This window comes from Salmo trutta, chromosome 19, assembly GCF_901001165.1.
Source record: "Salmo trutta chromosome 19, fSalTru1.1, whole genome shotgun sequence".
In the NCBI taxonomy this organism is placed as follows: Eukaryota; Metazoa; Chordata; class Actinopteri; order Salmoniformes; family Salmonidae; genus Salmo; species Salmo trutta.
Genome location: NC_042975.1, coordinates 35,371,811 through 35,387,507, shown reverse-complemented (window position 1 = coordinate 35,387,507; position 15,697 = coordinate 35,371,811). Strand labels below are relative to the sequence as shown.

Sequence of the window (15,697 nt, the reverse complement as noted above, 5' to 3'; positions counted from 1 at the left end):
CTTACAACTTCACATACGTAATAATATAATTGTAAGGAATAGAAACATTAAATGAAGGTGTCTGGATGCACTAACTAAAAGGTGGAGCAGTAGTGTATACCACAACTGATCAATTTGCAACAAAAACTAAATAGGGCACAATACTGTAACTGTCCTCAAAGTGTTATGATAGTTTCAACTGAAACATATTGTGGTATAACTTTTAGTATGCAGAATTAGATGGTGTTTACAACCAAGCCCTGTGAGATACTCTACAGTAACAATTAATGTAATAATGATATACTGTATCAGTTCTAAGTATGAATTTGTGTGTCAATTCCCAAATTTGAATCAAATTAACATTAATTTCATTGCCGATCATTTGGATTTTTAGCATTGAGCAGCACCTTGCATTTACAGCTGAGAAAGGATGGATAAGGTGTCCAATTCCAGTGGAAGGGATTGTGAAGCCACATAAAATAAACCAGCACTGCATGATTGGCAGAAGAAAACGATGACTAAATTAAAATTCACAGAAACCAAACCTACTGTTTAATGTGCTTTAATACATTAAGTGGAGTTATTTTGAGTGAGAGTATGTTACAGATTACTGAGGAATTACTGAGAAACATTGAGTATACCTTTTTACCTATGGGTATTGGCAGGCTGCCCCAGTCTGCCCCAAGCCAGAGTAGTGGACCTCTCAGGGGAGGCATAGACACGACCATGACTTGATAGGTACCCTCCAACTGAAAAGTCCTTACTGGGACAGGGGATCCTCAAACCAGAGGGGCTGAGGGACTGGGCTCTCGGCAGCCCTCTAATAGACAAGGCCTGAAATGATTCCCTCAGGGACTGCTGTGCTACTCCAGTTGCAGGGTCACTGGAGTTCAAGGTTTTGGCAGAAACAGATGAAGATCGGCCACCACTCCTAAGCCTGACTGAAGACTCACCTAGGAGGCAATCACAAGTTTGGAAATGTTATGGACTAAACATGTCTGTCTGAAATAAAGCCAAGTTTAAAAAAAAAAAAGGCAGCTCCAGAATCTTCTATAAGTGTTCAATTGGGTTGAGATCTGAACCCGTATCCACAAAGCATCTCAGAAGAGTTCCTAGGAATCCTGTTAAAACCTGTTTTAAGACAACAACAAAAAACTCACAGGTCAGTTAGTTTTAGGATGATGGTAGCCCTATCCTGCAGTCAATGACGAAAAGTGCCTTGTTTGGCCTCATGGGTGGAATGTCCATATTTTTCATAATTTCATCGTTAATGTTTTTTTTTTAAACAAACGAAAATCCAGTGTTTCTATGTCAAACAGTTTTGTTATATTTCAGTCTTTTGCCAAAAGGCACATAAAGGACTCTCAGACCATGAGAAACAAGATTCTCTGGTCTGATGAAACCAAGATTGAACTCTTTGGCCTGAATGCCAAGCGTCACGTCTGGAGGAAACCTGGCACCATCCCTACGATGAAGCATGGTGGTGGCAGCATCATGCTGTGGGTTTGTTTTTCAGCGGCAGGGACTGGGAGACTAGTTAGGATTAGGGTTGCAAAGGGTCGAAAACTTTCCAGTAATTTTCCATAGGAAGTTAAGCCCTGGAATTTAGGCAATTTTGCTTAAATTCATAAAAAAAAGTTTGCTTATAACAGCTAACCTTTTTTTGTGGGATACACAAAAGGCAATTCTAGGTCTTGTGGCATATTTTGATTAAACTATCCCCAATTCAATGGAATTGCAACTCTGCATGCACAGTGCATTCATCCATCACATGTACAGCTGATCTTCAAGATCTTGCTCACTAATGAGATGCTATTGAGTCCACACTACTACACTGTCTGAGCCAAGGACTACATGCTTTTGATTACAATACTGGGTGGGGTGAATATATTTTATATGACATACATGATTTTTTGTTAACTAGATGCAGAATCATCTGGCCAAGTGCATAACGTTCCCTCAGTGCTCACAACAAGCACCCTCTGACAAAAGTCCCCCTACTTCTATTTGAGGTGAAAATGTTGAATCAGACACCTTATCGATAGCAACAGCTCATGGTCCTCCTGGAATCAGAAGTTTTTTTGACTCAATGGAGGAACGTAGTCAGAGAAATGCTGATGAATGTCTTGCTCGAGCTGTGTATACCACTGGTTCACCTCTGATGCTCACAGGCAATATGTATTGGAAGAGATTTCTGAATGTTCTTCGCCCAGCATACACCCCTCCAACCAGACATGCTTTATCTACTAATTTGCTGGATACAGAGTTCAACAGAGTTTAAGTGAAGGTCAAGCAAATAATAGAGAAAGCAGACTGTATTGCAATCATCTCTGATGGGTAGTCGAATGTTCGTGGGCAAGGAATAATGAACTACATCATCTCCACCCCTCAGCCAGTAATCTACAAGAGCACAGACACAAGGGACTACAGACACACCGGTCTCTACATTGCAGATGAGCTGAAGGCAGTCATCAATGACCTTGGACCACAGAAGATATTTGCACTGGTGACAGACAATGCTGTGAACATGAAGGCTGCTTGGTCTAAAGTGGAGGAGTCCTACCCTCACATCACACCTATTGGCTGTGCTGCTCATGCATTGAATCTGCTCATCAAGGACATCATGGCACTGAAAACAATGGATACACTCTACAATAGAGCCAAGGAAATGGTTAGGTATTATCAGCAATCTAGTTATATCAGCAATCTACCTCACCAAGCAAAGTGAGAAGAATAAGAGCACCACATTGAAGCTGCCCAGCAACACCCGTTGGGGTGGTGTTGTCATCATGTTTGACAGTCTCCTTGAGGAGAAGGAGTCTCTACAAGAAATGGCCATATCACAGTCTGCCGATATGGACAGCCCCATCAAGAGGATCCTCCTGGATGATGTATTTTGGGAGAGAGTGGTAAGCAGCCTGAAACTCCTGGAACCTATAGCAGTAGCCATTGCACGGATTAAGGGAGACAATGCCATCCTGTCTGATGTTCAGACTCTGCTTGCAGATGTAAGAGAAGAAATCTGTACAGCCCTGCCCACTTCACTGGTGCTCCAAGCAGAGGATACTGCAATTCTGAAATACATCAAAAAGCTTAAAGACTTCTGCCCGAAGCCCATACATGCTGCAGCATACATGTTGGACCCCAAGTATGCTTGCAAGAGCATCCTGTCTGGTGCAGAGATCAACAAGGCCTATGGTGTCATCACTACCATGTCTCGCCACCTTGGCCTGGATGAGGGCAAGGCTCTTGGCAGTCTGGAGAAGTACACGCCCAAGCAAGGGCTTTGGGATGGAGATGCAATATGGCAGTCGTGCCAACATATCTCATCAGCTACCTGGTGGAAGGGACTTTGTGGGTCTGAAGCTCTTTCCCTTGTTGCCTCCATCATCCTCCAAATCCCACCAACACCAGCCGCCTCAGAGCGCAACTGGTCCTTGTTTGGGAACACACACACCAAAGCACGCAACAGGCTGACCAATAAAAGGGTTGAAAAATTGGTGGCCATCCGGGCAAATTTGAGGCATTTTGAGCCTGACAACGAGCCATCCTCAACAAGATTGGAAAGTGACAGTGAAGAGGAAGCCTCAGAGTCTGATGTTCAAGAGGTGGACATTGAGGAGGTCCAGGGAGAAGACATGAGAGGAAGACAACCAAAGCTTTAGTTTCTAGACTATCATTTTACAGCTGTATGTTGAAAACATTTTTGGGAGATACGATGGATCATTGAGGATCATTCAATATTCCCTTTCTTTTGTTGTTCAGTGAAATCATCCCATGTGAAGAGTCAACTCATTTAATTAAAGTAAAATTCGTAACTAAATAGTTTTTTGAAATTTATATTGGAAGGATTTAATCAATTGCAATGACGTCTACTTATGATAAGGTAAAATGTTTCTGTTTCTGTCTCCATATAGTAAATACAGTTGAAGTCGGAAGTTTACATACACTTAGGTTGGAATCATTAAAACCGGTTTTTCAACCACTCCACAAATTTCTTGTTAACATACTATAGTTTTGGCAAGTCGGTAAGGACATCTACTTTGTGCATGACACAAGTAATTTTTCCAACAATTGTTTACAGACAGATTATTTCACTTATAATTCACTGTATCGCAATTCCAGTGGGTCAGAAGTTTACATACACTAACTTGACTGTGCCTTTAAACAGCTTGGAAAATTCCAGAAAATGGTGTCATGGCTTTACAAGCTTCTGATAGGCAAATTGACATCATTTGAGTCAATTGGAGGTGTACCTGTGGATGTATTTCAAGGCCTACCTTCAAACTCAGGGCCTCTTTGCTTGACATCATGGGAAAATCAAAAGAAATTGTAGACCTCCATAAGTCTGGTTCATCCTTGGGAGCAATTTCCAAGCGCCTGAAGGTACCACTTTCATCTGTACAAATAATAGTACGCAAGTATAAACATGCAGCCGCCATACCGCTCAGGAAGGAGACGCTTTCTGTCTCCTAGAGATGAACGTACTTTGGTGCGAAAAGTGCGAATCAATCCCAGAACAACAGCAAAGGACCTTGTGAAGATGCTGGAGGAAACAGATACAAAAGTATCTATATCCACAGTAAAACGAGTCCTATATCAACATAACTTGAAAGGCCGCTCAGCGAGGAAGAAGCCACTGCTCCAAAACTGCCATAAAAAAGCCAGACTATGGTTTGCAACTGCACATGGGGGAAAAGATCGTACCTTTTGGAGATATGTCCTCTGGTCTGATGAAACAAAAATAGAACTGTTTGGCCATAATGACCATTGTTATGTTTGGAGGAAAAAGGGGGAGGCTTGCAAGCCGAAGAACACCATCCCAACCGTGAAGCAAGGGGGTGCCAGCATCATGTTGTGGGGGTGCTTTGCTGCAGGAGGGACTAATGCACTTAAACAATTTAAACAGTAAAACAATTTAAAGGCAACGCTACCAAATACTAATTGAGTGTATGTAAACTTCTGACCCACTGGGAATGTGATGAAAAAAATAAAAGTTGAAATAAATCATTCTCTCTACTATTATTCTGACATTTCACATAATTAAAATAAAGTGGTGATCCTAACTGACCTAATACAGGGAATTTTTACTAGGATTAAATGTCAGGAATTGTGAAAAACGGAGTTTAAATGTATTTGGGTAAGGTGTATGTAAACTTCCGACTTCTACTGTTTATCCAATGCAAAAACATTAATTTGCATATATTTCTGTTAACTCCCATATATTCCCATTAATTCCCACGGAAAGTTTCCACCTCTGAATATTCCCCAAAATGTGCAACCCTAGTCAGGATCGAGGGAAAGATGAACGGAGCAAAGTACAGAGAGAGATCCTTGATGAAATCCTGCTCCAGAGCGCTCAGGACCTCAGACTGGGGTGAAGGTTCACCTTCCAACAGGACAACGACACAGCCAAGACGACGCAGGAGTGGCTTCAGGAACAAGTCTCTGAAAGTCCTTGAGTGGCCCAGCCAGTGCCAGGACTTGAACCCGATCGAACATCTCTGGAGAGACCTGAAAATAGCTTTGCAGCGACGCTCCCCATCCACCCTGACAGAGCTTGAGAGGATCTGCAGAGAAGAATGGGAGAACTCCCCAAATACAGGTGTGCCAAGCTTGTAGAGTCATACCCAAGAAGACTGGAGGCTGTAATCTCTGCCACAGGTGCTTCAACAAAGTACTGAGTAAAGGGTCTACATACAAACGTGGTCTTTTTTTTGCTTGCTTGAGTAAGGCAGCTCCAAAATGCAGCTGTTTCAGCCTAGCTCAGTTCTTTCTGTGGTGGTGGGGCAGCCAGCGGAAAATATTAGGGGTTGGTAATGTTCTTTAGTTGGCCATGATTGGCTTAGTGTTCTTTCACTCATGGGGACACTACGTCACTGTAAATTTATGGGGAGAGCTTGAAAATGCAAGCCCCTTGGGTGCTGCTATAGAGTTACATTAGAAGTGCCCATCCAAGAAGGCTCAAGGTCATTGGCCACAGATAATATTACGTCAAATCACATTATATCTACCGTAGCTTTGATTTGACTGATCATGTCAACATCATACTTTCAAAATCTTAGCTAGCAAGTTAGACAAGCAGTCATCATCATGAATCAAGTCGACAATATACTGGCAAAACCTTTTCAATCCTTGTCATATGAAGAGAAATTACAGATAAAACTTATCGATGCTCATCGGCCATTGGACATAAACATTACACAACAGGTTGGAAATCGCAAATTCAACAATGAGTGGTTTGGAAGGAATGAGTGGCTTTCTGCAAGCGTTGCAAAGCAATCACTAGCATGCTATTCAGTGGAGTGGGTGTGTGGTCCAAGTCTGCAGTTTAAGGGTCTCTTTTCCAAGCTTAAAAGGATAAACCTTCAACACCATGGGCCAGAAAAAGTTAAATACATTGGCCATGCTGTCAATCCAGCATGACTTCTGCCGCGTTCTAAACAAAAAATTTGCTCGGAACGGGAAAATACATTTTGAACGGTCATCCAACTCGGAATTCCAAGTCGGGATTTCGGGCCTCTTTCTAGAGCTCCAACCTGAAGATCACTGACGTCATGATTCAACCCTGTTTTTTTTTCAGAGTTCCCAGTTGTTTTGAAAGTATCATAAAGCCAGAGAATGCCAGACTTTGATGACAAAGTTTGATGACAAAATTTGCTCACAAGGACCACCGCGCCACCTTACTGTTCAAGTGAGAACAGCACAACATGAGTCTAAAAATGTATTGTATGCTGCTGCATAAATGATGTAATATGCCAGGGCGATATGTATACTGTAGCTAAGAAAGTAATACTAAGTGTATGTTGTGTAGTAAGCTGTTTGTAGCCATGTACCTCACCCTAGTAATTTGGTCCCTTTCCCCCTCATAACTTAGCCTACTGTTCTGACTTGGTGGTGCACATGTAGCCACTAGCATGTTTTAGAGAAATGTTATCATCGAATATTGTAAGAGCTTTCATTGTCTGCTTATATTCCCCCTTTATTTATCCTTCGACCTAGTGTACAGGGAGAACACTGTAAGAAGGGCCCATGTTCTGAATTCTGTTGCTGTACATTTCAAAAGTGCTGAAAAAAATTGATATATTGACTACGCCCGTCCTAGCTCACTCATTAATGTCTTAATTGAAATTATGGATTGCCTCTTATTCACTCGTCGTCACCTTATGTCATAGTTTGTACATCTCAATTGTCAGTAGAAACCACATTTGTTTAAGCAAGTCAGCCATATCAGCAGTTTTTTTTAAGGCAGTAAATGAGGCTGAATGAACTGTTTTGATAACCAGGTGTAGCAGTGGTAAGGATTCACTCCATGGTGCTGAAAAGAAAACTCTGCTGTTGGGATATCTTTATGTAGGCCCTAACAGTTTGTAGGCACCGTTCGTCACCGTTAAAGTGCAATTAATGTATTGTTTAGTATTGTGGTGTGTAGTGGCTTTGCTGGCATGCATCAAAAACATTTGTTATTTTCTGCCCCTCCAAGATTCAAATGCTAAAGTCGCCACTGCATGTAGGTCTAGATTATTTATGCAGGGCTCTACGTTTACCTTTTTTACAAGCAGCACGTGTGCACCTAAGTTGAACAATGTAGGCGCACACAAAGACATTTAGGAGCACAATGAAAAATATTTGAGATATTAAAACTAGAATCCTTAAGTATTCTAGGCGCACTGGTGCTCCTAAATAAAATGTCAAGTCGCACAGCAAAATATTTAGCCTCATATCTGAGCAAAATGGTTGCACTGTAGAGCCATAATTTATTGGTTGATCATATAGAAATATCAAAACATTCTTTCAACAACTCTAAAGCAATTGGTTGTCTGTGGCACAGGCACCACTGACTCGCTGTATTTTTCTATTATCAAGACACCTGTTGGTAACTCTTAACTGGTTAGGACAGCTCATGAGGTATCCTAAAAATAAAGTAAACGTATATATTCTCAGGACTTACAACCAATTTTGTACTCCGAGACGCTTTGTGGATACAGGCACTGGTGAATGAGTGAGTGAGTGAGTGAGTGAGTGAGTGAGTGAGTGAGTGAGTGAGTGAACCACTTTAAACCCCCTGTGCTCACTGAGATCTCCTCTTCTAGCCAAAATAATGGGCAACTGAGGTTTTTTATACATGACCCTAAGCATGATGATGTGTTTAATTGCTTAATTAACTCAGGAATCACACCTGTGCTTTGTATCCCTCATTTAATCAAGTGTTTCCTTTTATTTTGGCAGTTACCTATATATGCTTTCCGAGATGTATCCTGAGATACAGTTGAAGTCGGAAGTTTACATACACCTTAGTCAAATACATTTAAACTCAGTTTTTCACAATTCCTGACATTTAATCCTAGTAAAAATTCCCTGTTTTAGGTCAGTTTGGATCACCACTTTATTTTAAGAATGTGAAATGTCAGAATAATAGTAGAGAGAATTATTTATTTCAGCTTTTATTTCTTTCATCACATTCCCAGTGGGTCAGAAGTTTACATACACTCAATTAGCATTTGGTAGCATTGCCTTTAAATTGTTTAACTTGGATCAAACGTTTCGGGTAGCCTTTCACAAGCTTCCCACGATAAGTTGGGTGAATTTTGGCCCATTCCTCCTGACAGAGCTGGTGTAACTGAGTCAGGTTTGTTGGCCTCCTTGCTCCCACAAATTTTCTATAGGATTGAGGTCAGGGCTTTGTGATAGCCACTCCAATACCTTGAGTTTGTTGCCCTTAAGCCATTTTGCAACAACTTTGGAGGCATGCTTGGGGTCATTGTCCATTTGGAAGATCCATTTGCGACCAAGCTTTAACTTCCTGACTGATGTCTTGAAATGTTGCTTCAATATATCCCCATAATTTTCCTTCCTCGTGATGCCATCTATTTTGTGAAGTGCATCAGTCCCTCCTGCAGCAAAGCACCCCCACAACATGATGCTGCCACCCCCGTGATTCACAGTTGGGATGGTGTTCTTCAGCTTGCAAGTCTCCCCCTTTAACCTCCAAACATAACGATGGTCATTATGGCCAAAAAGTTATATTTTTGTTTCATCAGACCAGAGGACATATCTCCAAAAAGTGTGATCTTTGCCCCCATGTGCAGTTGCAAACCGTAGTCTGGCTTTTAATGGCGGGTTTGGAGAAGTGGCTTCTTCCTCGCTGAGTGGCCTTTCAGGTTATGTTGATATAGGACTCGTTTTACTATGGATATAGATACTTTTGTACCTGTTTCCTCCAGCATCTTCACAAGGTCCTTTGCCGTTGTTCTGGGATTGATTCGCACTTTTCGCACCAAAGTACGTTCATCTCTTGGAGACAGAAAGCGGCTCCTTCCTGAAAGGTATGGCGGCTGCGTGGTCCCATAGTGTTTATACTTGCGTACTATTGTTTGTACAGATGAACGTGGTACCTTCAGGCGTTTGGAAATTCCTCCCAAAGATGAACCAGACTTGTGGAGGTCTATCATTTTTTTTCTGAGGTCTTGGCTGATTTCTTTTGATTTTCCCATGATGTCAAGCAAAGAGGCCCTGAGTTTGAAGGTAGGCCTTGAAATACATCCACAGGTACACCTCCAATTGACTCAAATTATGTCAATTTGCCTATCAGAAGCTTCTAAATCCATGACACCATTTTTTGGAATTTTCCAAGCTGTTTAAAGGCACAGTCAACTTAGTGTATGTAAACTTCTGACCCACTGGAATTGTGATACAGTGAATTATAAGTGAAATAATCTGTCTGTAAACAATTGTTGGAAAATTTACTTGTGTCATGCACAAAGTAGATGCCCTAACCGACTTGCCAAAACTATAGTTTGTTAACAAGAAATTTGTGGAGTGGTTGAAAAAACAGTTTTAATGACTCCAACCTAAGTGTATGTAAACTTCCGACTTCAACTGTACACGGTGGCGGGCAAGGTTTAGTCATATCTTATCCCTACCAAAATGCCAACCCACCTGGTGGAGACCTGGTTGAACCTGCTACAGGGTAGGTGAGGCGGGAGGTGGGGTGGTCTGTGAGGAACTGGCCGTTGGCCTCCAGGTTGCGGCTGTTCCTGACTGCCTGGAGAGAGCGGAGGCTGGTGCGAGGAGGAGGTGAATCCTGGTTGGACATGCTGCTTCTCAGACCCTCTACAACAACATTCTGGGTTAACTCCCATTTCACATACAACCGGGTGAAACACACATAGCAGATCATGATAAACTGATAGGAGTAAAGAATGTTCTATGTGACATCACACCACTTTAAAGAGTGCTGTCGATATGTAAAACAAAAATGTATTAGTCAATGTGTATATTTGTGTGTCATAAGGGATTTTCCATGTTGCCTGTTACAGGTGCTCTTTTACCTCTGCTCTTTGCAATCTTAAGCAGCTTAGATTGAGTGGTGGCTTGACTGGGAGGCCTTGGCAGCTGGCTGCTGTAACCAGGCTGGGCTATGGCTCTGGGTGATTGGCCCAGTGGGGAACGGCGGTAGTGGGGCAGCTGGCTGGGAGGCCGTGTGTATGCGACTGTGTCCTCCAGGCTATACTTGTCGAACTCTAGGTCACTGTAGCTATAATTAGAAGGTGACAGCATGGATGCACCAGGACTCCTGAACGGTGTGGCGGCAGCAGGGATGGAGGCATAGTCCTGTCGTAAACCTTGGGACAAGGAAAACACTGTCAAACACCCTGTCCACAAGAAAGTAAATATGCATAGTATTTACACTGAACAAAAATATAAACGCAGCATGTAAAGTGAGCTGAAATAAAATTTCACAGAAATGTTCCATAAGCACAAAAATATTATTTCTCTCAAATGTTATGCACAAATGTGTTTTCTCCTTTGCCAAGATAATCCATCCATCTGAAAGGTGTGGCATATCAAGAAGCTGATTGAACAGCATGATCATTACACAGGTGCACCTTGTTCTGGGGACAGAAGGCCACTCTAAAATGTGCAGTTTTGTCACTCAACACAATGCCACAGATGGATCAAGTTGAGGGAGCGTGCAATTGGAATGCTGACTGCAAAAATGTCCACCAGAGCTGTTGCCAGAGAATTTAGTGTACATTTATTTACCATAAACCGCCTCCAATGTTGTTTAAGAGAATTTGGCAGTACTTCCAACCAGCCTCACAACAGCAGACCATGTGTATGTCATCGTGTGGGCGAGCAGTTTACTGATGTCATTGCTGTGAACGGAGTGACCCATGGTGGCGGTGGGGTTATGGTATTGGCAGGCATAAGCTACGGACAACGAACAAAATTGCATTTTATCGATGCAAATTTGAATGCACAGAGATACTGTGGCGAGATCCTGAGGCCCATTGTTGTGCCATTCATCCACCGCCATCACCTCATGTTTCAGCATGATAATGCACAGCCCCATATCGCAAGGATCTGTACACAATTCCCGGAAGCTGACAATGTCCCAGTTCTTCCATGGCCTGCATACTCACCAGACATGTCACCCATTAAGAATGTTTGGGATGCTCTGCATCAACGTGTACGACAGCATGTTCCAGTTCCTGCCAATCTCCAGCAACTTCGCACAGCCATTGAAGAGGAGTGGGACAACATTCCACAGGCCACAATCAACAGCCTGATCAGCTCTATGCAAAGGAGATGTGTTGCGCTGCATAAAGCAAATGGTGGTCACACCAGATACGGACTGGTTTTCTGATCCACGCCCCTACCTTTTTTTGTTAAGGTATCTGTGACCAACAGATGCATATCTCTATTTCCAGTCTTGTGAAATCCATATATTAGGGCCTAATGAATTTATTTCAATTGACTGATTTCCTCATATGAACTGTAACTCAGTAAAATCGTTGAAATATTTGCATGTTGCGTTTATATTTTTGTTCAGTATATGAATCAAAACTTTCCACACTCACTCTCTTCCTGCATGCGAGCCATGATCTGGACATCAGTGAGGTCCTGCAGCCTGTAGCCCATGGTGATGGAGTCATCTGAGAAACTCGGCTCATTCTCATCCATTGATGGTGGTAAAATAGCATCATTGCCATCTGAAATACCAAGGCAATAGAGACACTGAGTAAATACAACCAGAACAATCTGGAACTTTAGTTGGTTGGAGTTACAGAGCATTTGGAAAGATTGATTTTATCCTCATCAATCTACACACAATACCCTATAATATCAAAGTGAAAACAGGTTTTTAGACATTTTAGCAAAGTTATGAAAAATTTAAATAACTTATTTACATAAGTATTCAGACACTTTGCTATGAGACTTGAAATTGAGCTCAGGTGCATCCTGTTTCCATTGATCATCCTTGAGATGTTTATACAACTTGATTGGAGTCCACCTGTGGTAAATTCAATTGATTGGATATGATTTGGAAAGCCACACACCTGTCTATATAAGGTCCCACAGTGGACAGTTCACGTCAGAGCAAAAACCAAGCCATGAGATCAAAGGAATTGTCCGTAGAGCTCCGAGACAGGATTATGTCGAGGCACAGATCTGGGGAAGGGTACCAAACATTTCTGAAACATTGAAGGTCCCCAAGAACACAGTGGCCTCCATCATTCTTAAATGGAAGAAGTTTGGAACCACCAAGACTCTTCCTAGAGCTGGCCGCCCAGCCAAACTGAGCGATCAGGGGAGAAGGTCCTTGAGAAGGGCCTTGAGAAGGGAGCCTTGAGAAGGGCCTTGGTCACTCTGACAGAGCTCCAGAGTTCCTCTGTGGAGATGGGAGAACCTTCCAGAAGGACAATCATCTCTGCAGCACTCTACCAATCAGGCCTTTATGGTAGTGGCCAGACAGAATCCACTCCTCAGTAAAAGGCACATGACAGCCCGCTTGGAGTTTGCCAAAAGGCACCTAAAGGACTCTCAGACCATGAGAAACAAGATTCTCTGGTCTGATGAAACCAAGATTGAACTATTTGGCCTGAATGCCAAGCGTCACATCTGTAGGAAACCTGGCACCATCCCTACGGTGAAGCATGGTGGTGGCAGCATCATGCTGTGGGGACGTTTTTCAGCAGCAGCGACTAGAAGACTAGTCAGGATCGAGGGAAAGATGAACGGAGCAAAGTACAGAGATATCCTTGATGAAAACCTGCTCCAGAGCGCTCAGGACCTCAGACTGGGGTGAAGGTTCACCCTCCAACAGGACAATGACCCTAAGCACACAGCCAAGACAACGCAGGAGTGGCTTCGGGAACAAGTCTCTGAATGTCCTTGAGTGGTCCAGCCAGAGCCCGGACTTGAACCCGATCGAACATCTCTGGAGAGACCTGAAAATAGCTGTGCAGCGATGCTCCCCATCCACCCTGATTGAGCTTGAGAGGATCTGCAGAGAAGAATGGGAGAAACTCCCCAAATTCAGGTGTGCCAAGCTTGTAGCGTTATTCCCAAGTAAAGGGTCTGAATACTTATGTATATGTTGCAAAAATTTCTAAAAAGCTGTTTTTGCTTTGTCATTATGGAGTATTGTGCGTAGATTGATGAGGGGGAGAAAATGATTTAATCTATTTTAGAATAAGGCTGTAACGTACATTTTTTGGGGAAAAAGTCAAGGGGTCTGAATACTTTCTGAATGCATGTACAGGCACCCATGGGAGAGAACAGTTTTACGAATTGGGAATTGTTTTCTCCAGATTGCACCCTACCTGAGCTGTTAGGTTTGTTGGTTTGTTGACTTCTGTCAGTTGATCTGTGGTACCGAGGAGAAGGTGAGCCCATGCAGAGATGGCCAGTGTCAGGGAAGGCTACAGGACGTCTGTGGGAGCGACTGCTGAAGATACTCCTCCATCTTGTCTCTAACGGAAAGAATAAGGAAATTAAATGAATAGGAGCTACCTGTTCAAGATGATAAAGCATTATGGCCACTTTTAGTCTGTGTCCATTTGTGTGAGAGAGATTGTAATATACTATGCAGTACTTACTTTGGTCCAGGATATTAATTAGTGTGCGACATGCCACCTCTGTTTCCGGGCTGGGGTTGTCCAGGACCTGTCTACACCACTTTATAGGGGACTCATCACTTCTCTCAGCAGATGCCCCTTTCTTGGGTGACTCATATAACCTAATAATGAACTAGAATTAAGCAACTGAGGTATTAAAAAAGGTGGTTTGCAAAGGCATGGACAAAAATTTTGCCTAAAATAGTGAAGTTGCAAATTCTTGACACTATACAGTTTAGAGTTTTATCAACAAATTGTGCAGGTACCTACCAGCTCACTTCATTCTCCACCTCACAACACTCCTCTAGGTCCAGGAGGTCCACTAGCCCCAGAGAAGACTGCTCTGCTCTCTTCTCTGTGTCCCTGACCACCAGCTCCTCTGACCCCATGCATCCCTGCCTGTGTGTCACCTCCAACATTTCACTGTGGGGCAAGTGTGTATAACAGCCATCATATACGTGTCCATCCTGCCTCACTGGTGTATCTCTGGGGCTTTCAAGAGGAGGTGGAGATATAGCATCCCCACCGTTGACCTCTGCTGGTTCAGGGTCACAGCAATTTGGATTTTCCTCCAGCGAAGAGGGACAGCTGATAAGCACACCAGAGAGAGCCTGGTTTTTGGTGTTGATATTTCTTCGCCTCTTGGTTAGAGATTCATTTTGAATTTCCAGTCTCCGCACTAATTCATGTAACTTTCGAACTTCTACCAGCTCCAGTGCAGCAATGTCCTGCTCCATCCGGATATCCGGCCTCAACTGCTCTCCAATTCTCCAGTGTTCTTCACTTTTCACTGACTGAAAAACAACTACTTGACCACACTGAAAAATACAAAACAGCTGAATTATACACTAAATTCAGAACACAAATCAAACATTTCTTTCAAAATGACATCAAGTAAAAGCGATATTATCAATGTCCAAAGTAGCTCTCAAAATGTAGAGCCACTGAATAATGTTACCTCCACTACACTCAGTACAGACCCAGATTTGTAGCAGGAGAGACTCAACAGCTTGGATGGCTTTAAAGCAGTGTCAGGGTCTTATGTGGATTAAAGAGTCGACAAGCTGCCTCTGAGAAAGGATCAGACTTGGTGACAACAGCAGTCATAAGTGATGAGTAACGTTAATGATTTGCTAGCAATCACACAGGAGAAGTCAGATCACACACCAGTCACTCATCAATCTTGTCCTCGGCCATAATAAACCCCTAACGTTACTTGGCCAGCCTGTACTGTAGCAGATCCGATAGTGTTGACCTCTAATAAAACCGCCCACTGGGACTAATGTCAAAACATTTTGAAATGACCAAGTCAAGGATATAAGAAAGGGTTAACCGTCTTGATTTATTCAAATAGCTCGCTTATCTACTACATCTCAACATACCCTACAAGACAGAAAAAACTAGCTAGAGCACACATTTAGCTAGTACAGTAACGTTACCTAGCTACAGTAACGTCAAAGTTAAAAAAGGTAGCAAGCGATATAAAGTTCTGGTTTAATTAATAATTAATCTCTAGCTAGCTAATGCTCGTATTCCAACAAAAATTGCTACACGTTATATACCGACACTTGGATACATGGCTCCATTAGTACAAAACAATGTGCTTTTGTTTGATAGGGATTATTTCCAACTACCCACCAGACAAGGACCACAATCTTGTTGTTGCCTGGCTTTCTGGCTGTTGTTGATAACGGTAACCAACGGCCGAAGAAGCTCCCCGGCGTTCCATTGAGATGTATTTATTCTGTTAGCAGCGCCAGGTAGGCTTCATAACTACTGCTGTGGACACCTTGCTTCACTCATTATTTGGTAGT

The 15,697-nt window shown here is 42.7% G+C and overlaps 1 protein-coding gene across 4 annotated transcripts; it reads right to left on the bottom strand.

Moving 5' to 3' along the window:
* Positions 1 to 525: 525 nt before the first annotated feature.
* LOC115154448 (SLAIN motif-containing protein-like) lies at positions 526 to 15,603 on the bottom strand. Of its 4 annotated transcripts, none has more exons than XM_029700677.1 (9): positions 15,522 to 15,603; positions 14,842 to 14,953; positions 14,154 to 14,701; positions 13,866 to 14,005; positions 13,590 to 13,739; positions 11,844 to 11,975; positions 10,311 to 10,604; positions 9,919 to 10,092; positions 526 to 932 (listed from the first exon to the last, which is right to left on the bottom strand). In XM_029700677.1, the coding sequence occupies exons 3-9, from the start codon at positions 14,618 to 14,620 to the stop codon at positions 625 to 627; spliced, it is 1,665 nt and encodes a 554-aa protein (XP_029556537.1). In that variant the 5' UTR covers positions 14,621 to 14,701; positions 14,842 to 14,953; positions 15,522 to 15,603; the 3' UTR covers positions 526 to 624. The 4 variants fall into 4 exon arrangements, with proteins under 4 accessions (XP_029556537.1, XP_029556536.1, XP_029556538.1 ...); XM_029700676.1 differs by having other exon boundaries at positions 14,864 to 14,953; XM_029700678.1 differs by having other exon boundaries at positions 14,842 to 14,969; positions 15,522 to 15,595.
* Positions 15,604 to 15,697: the final 94 nt, after the last annotated feature.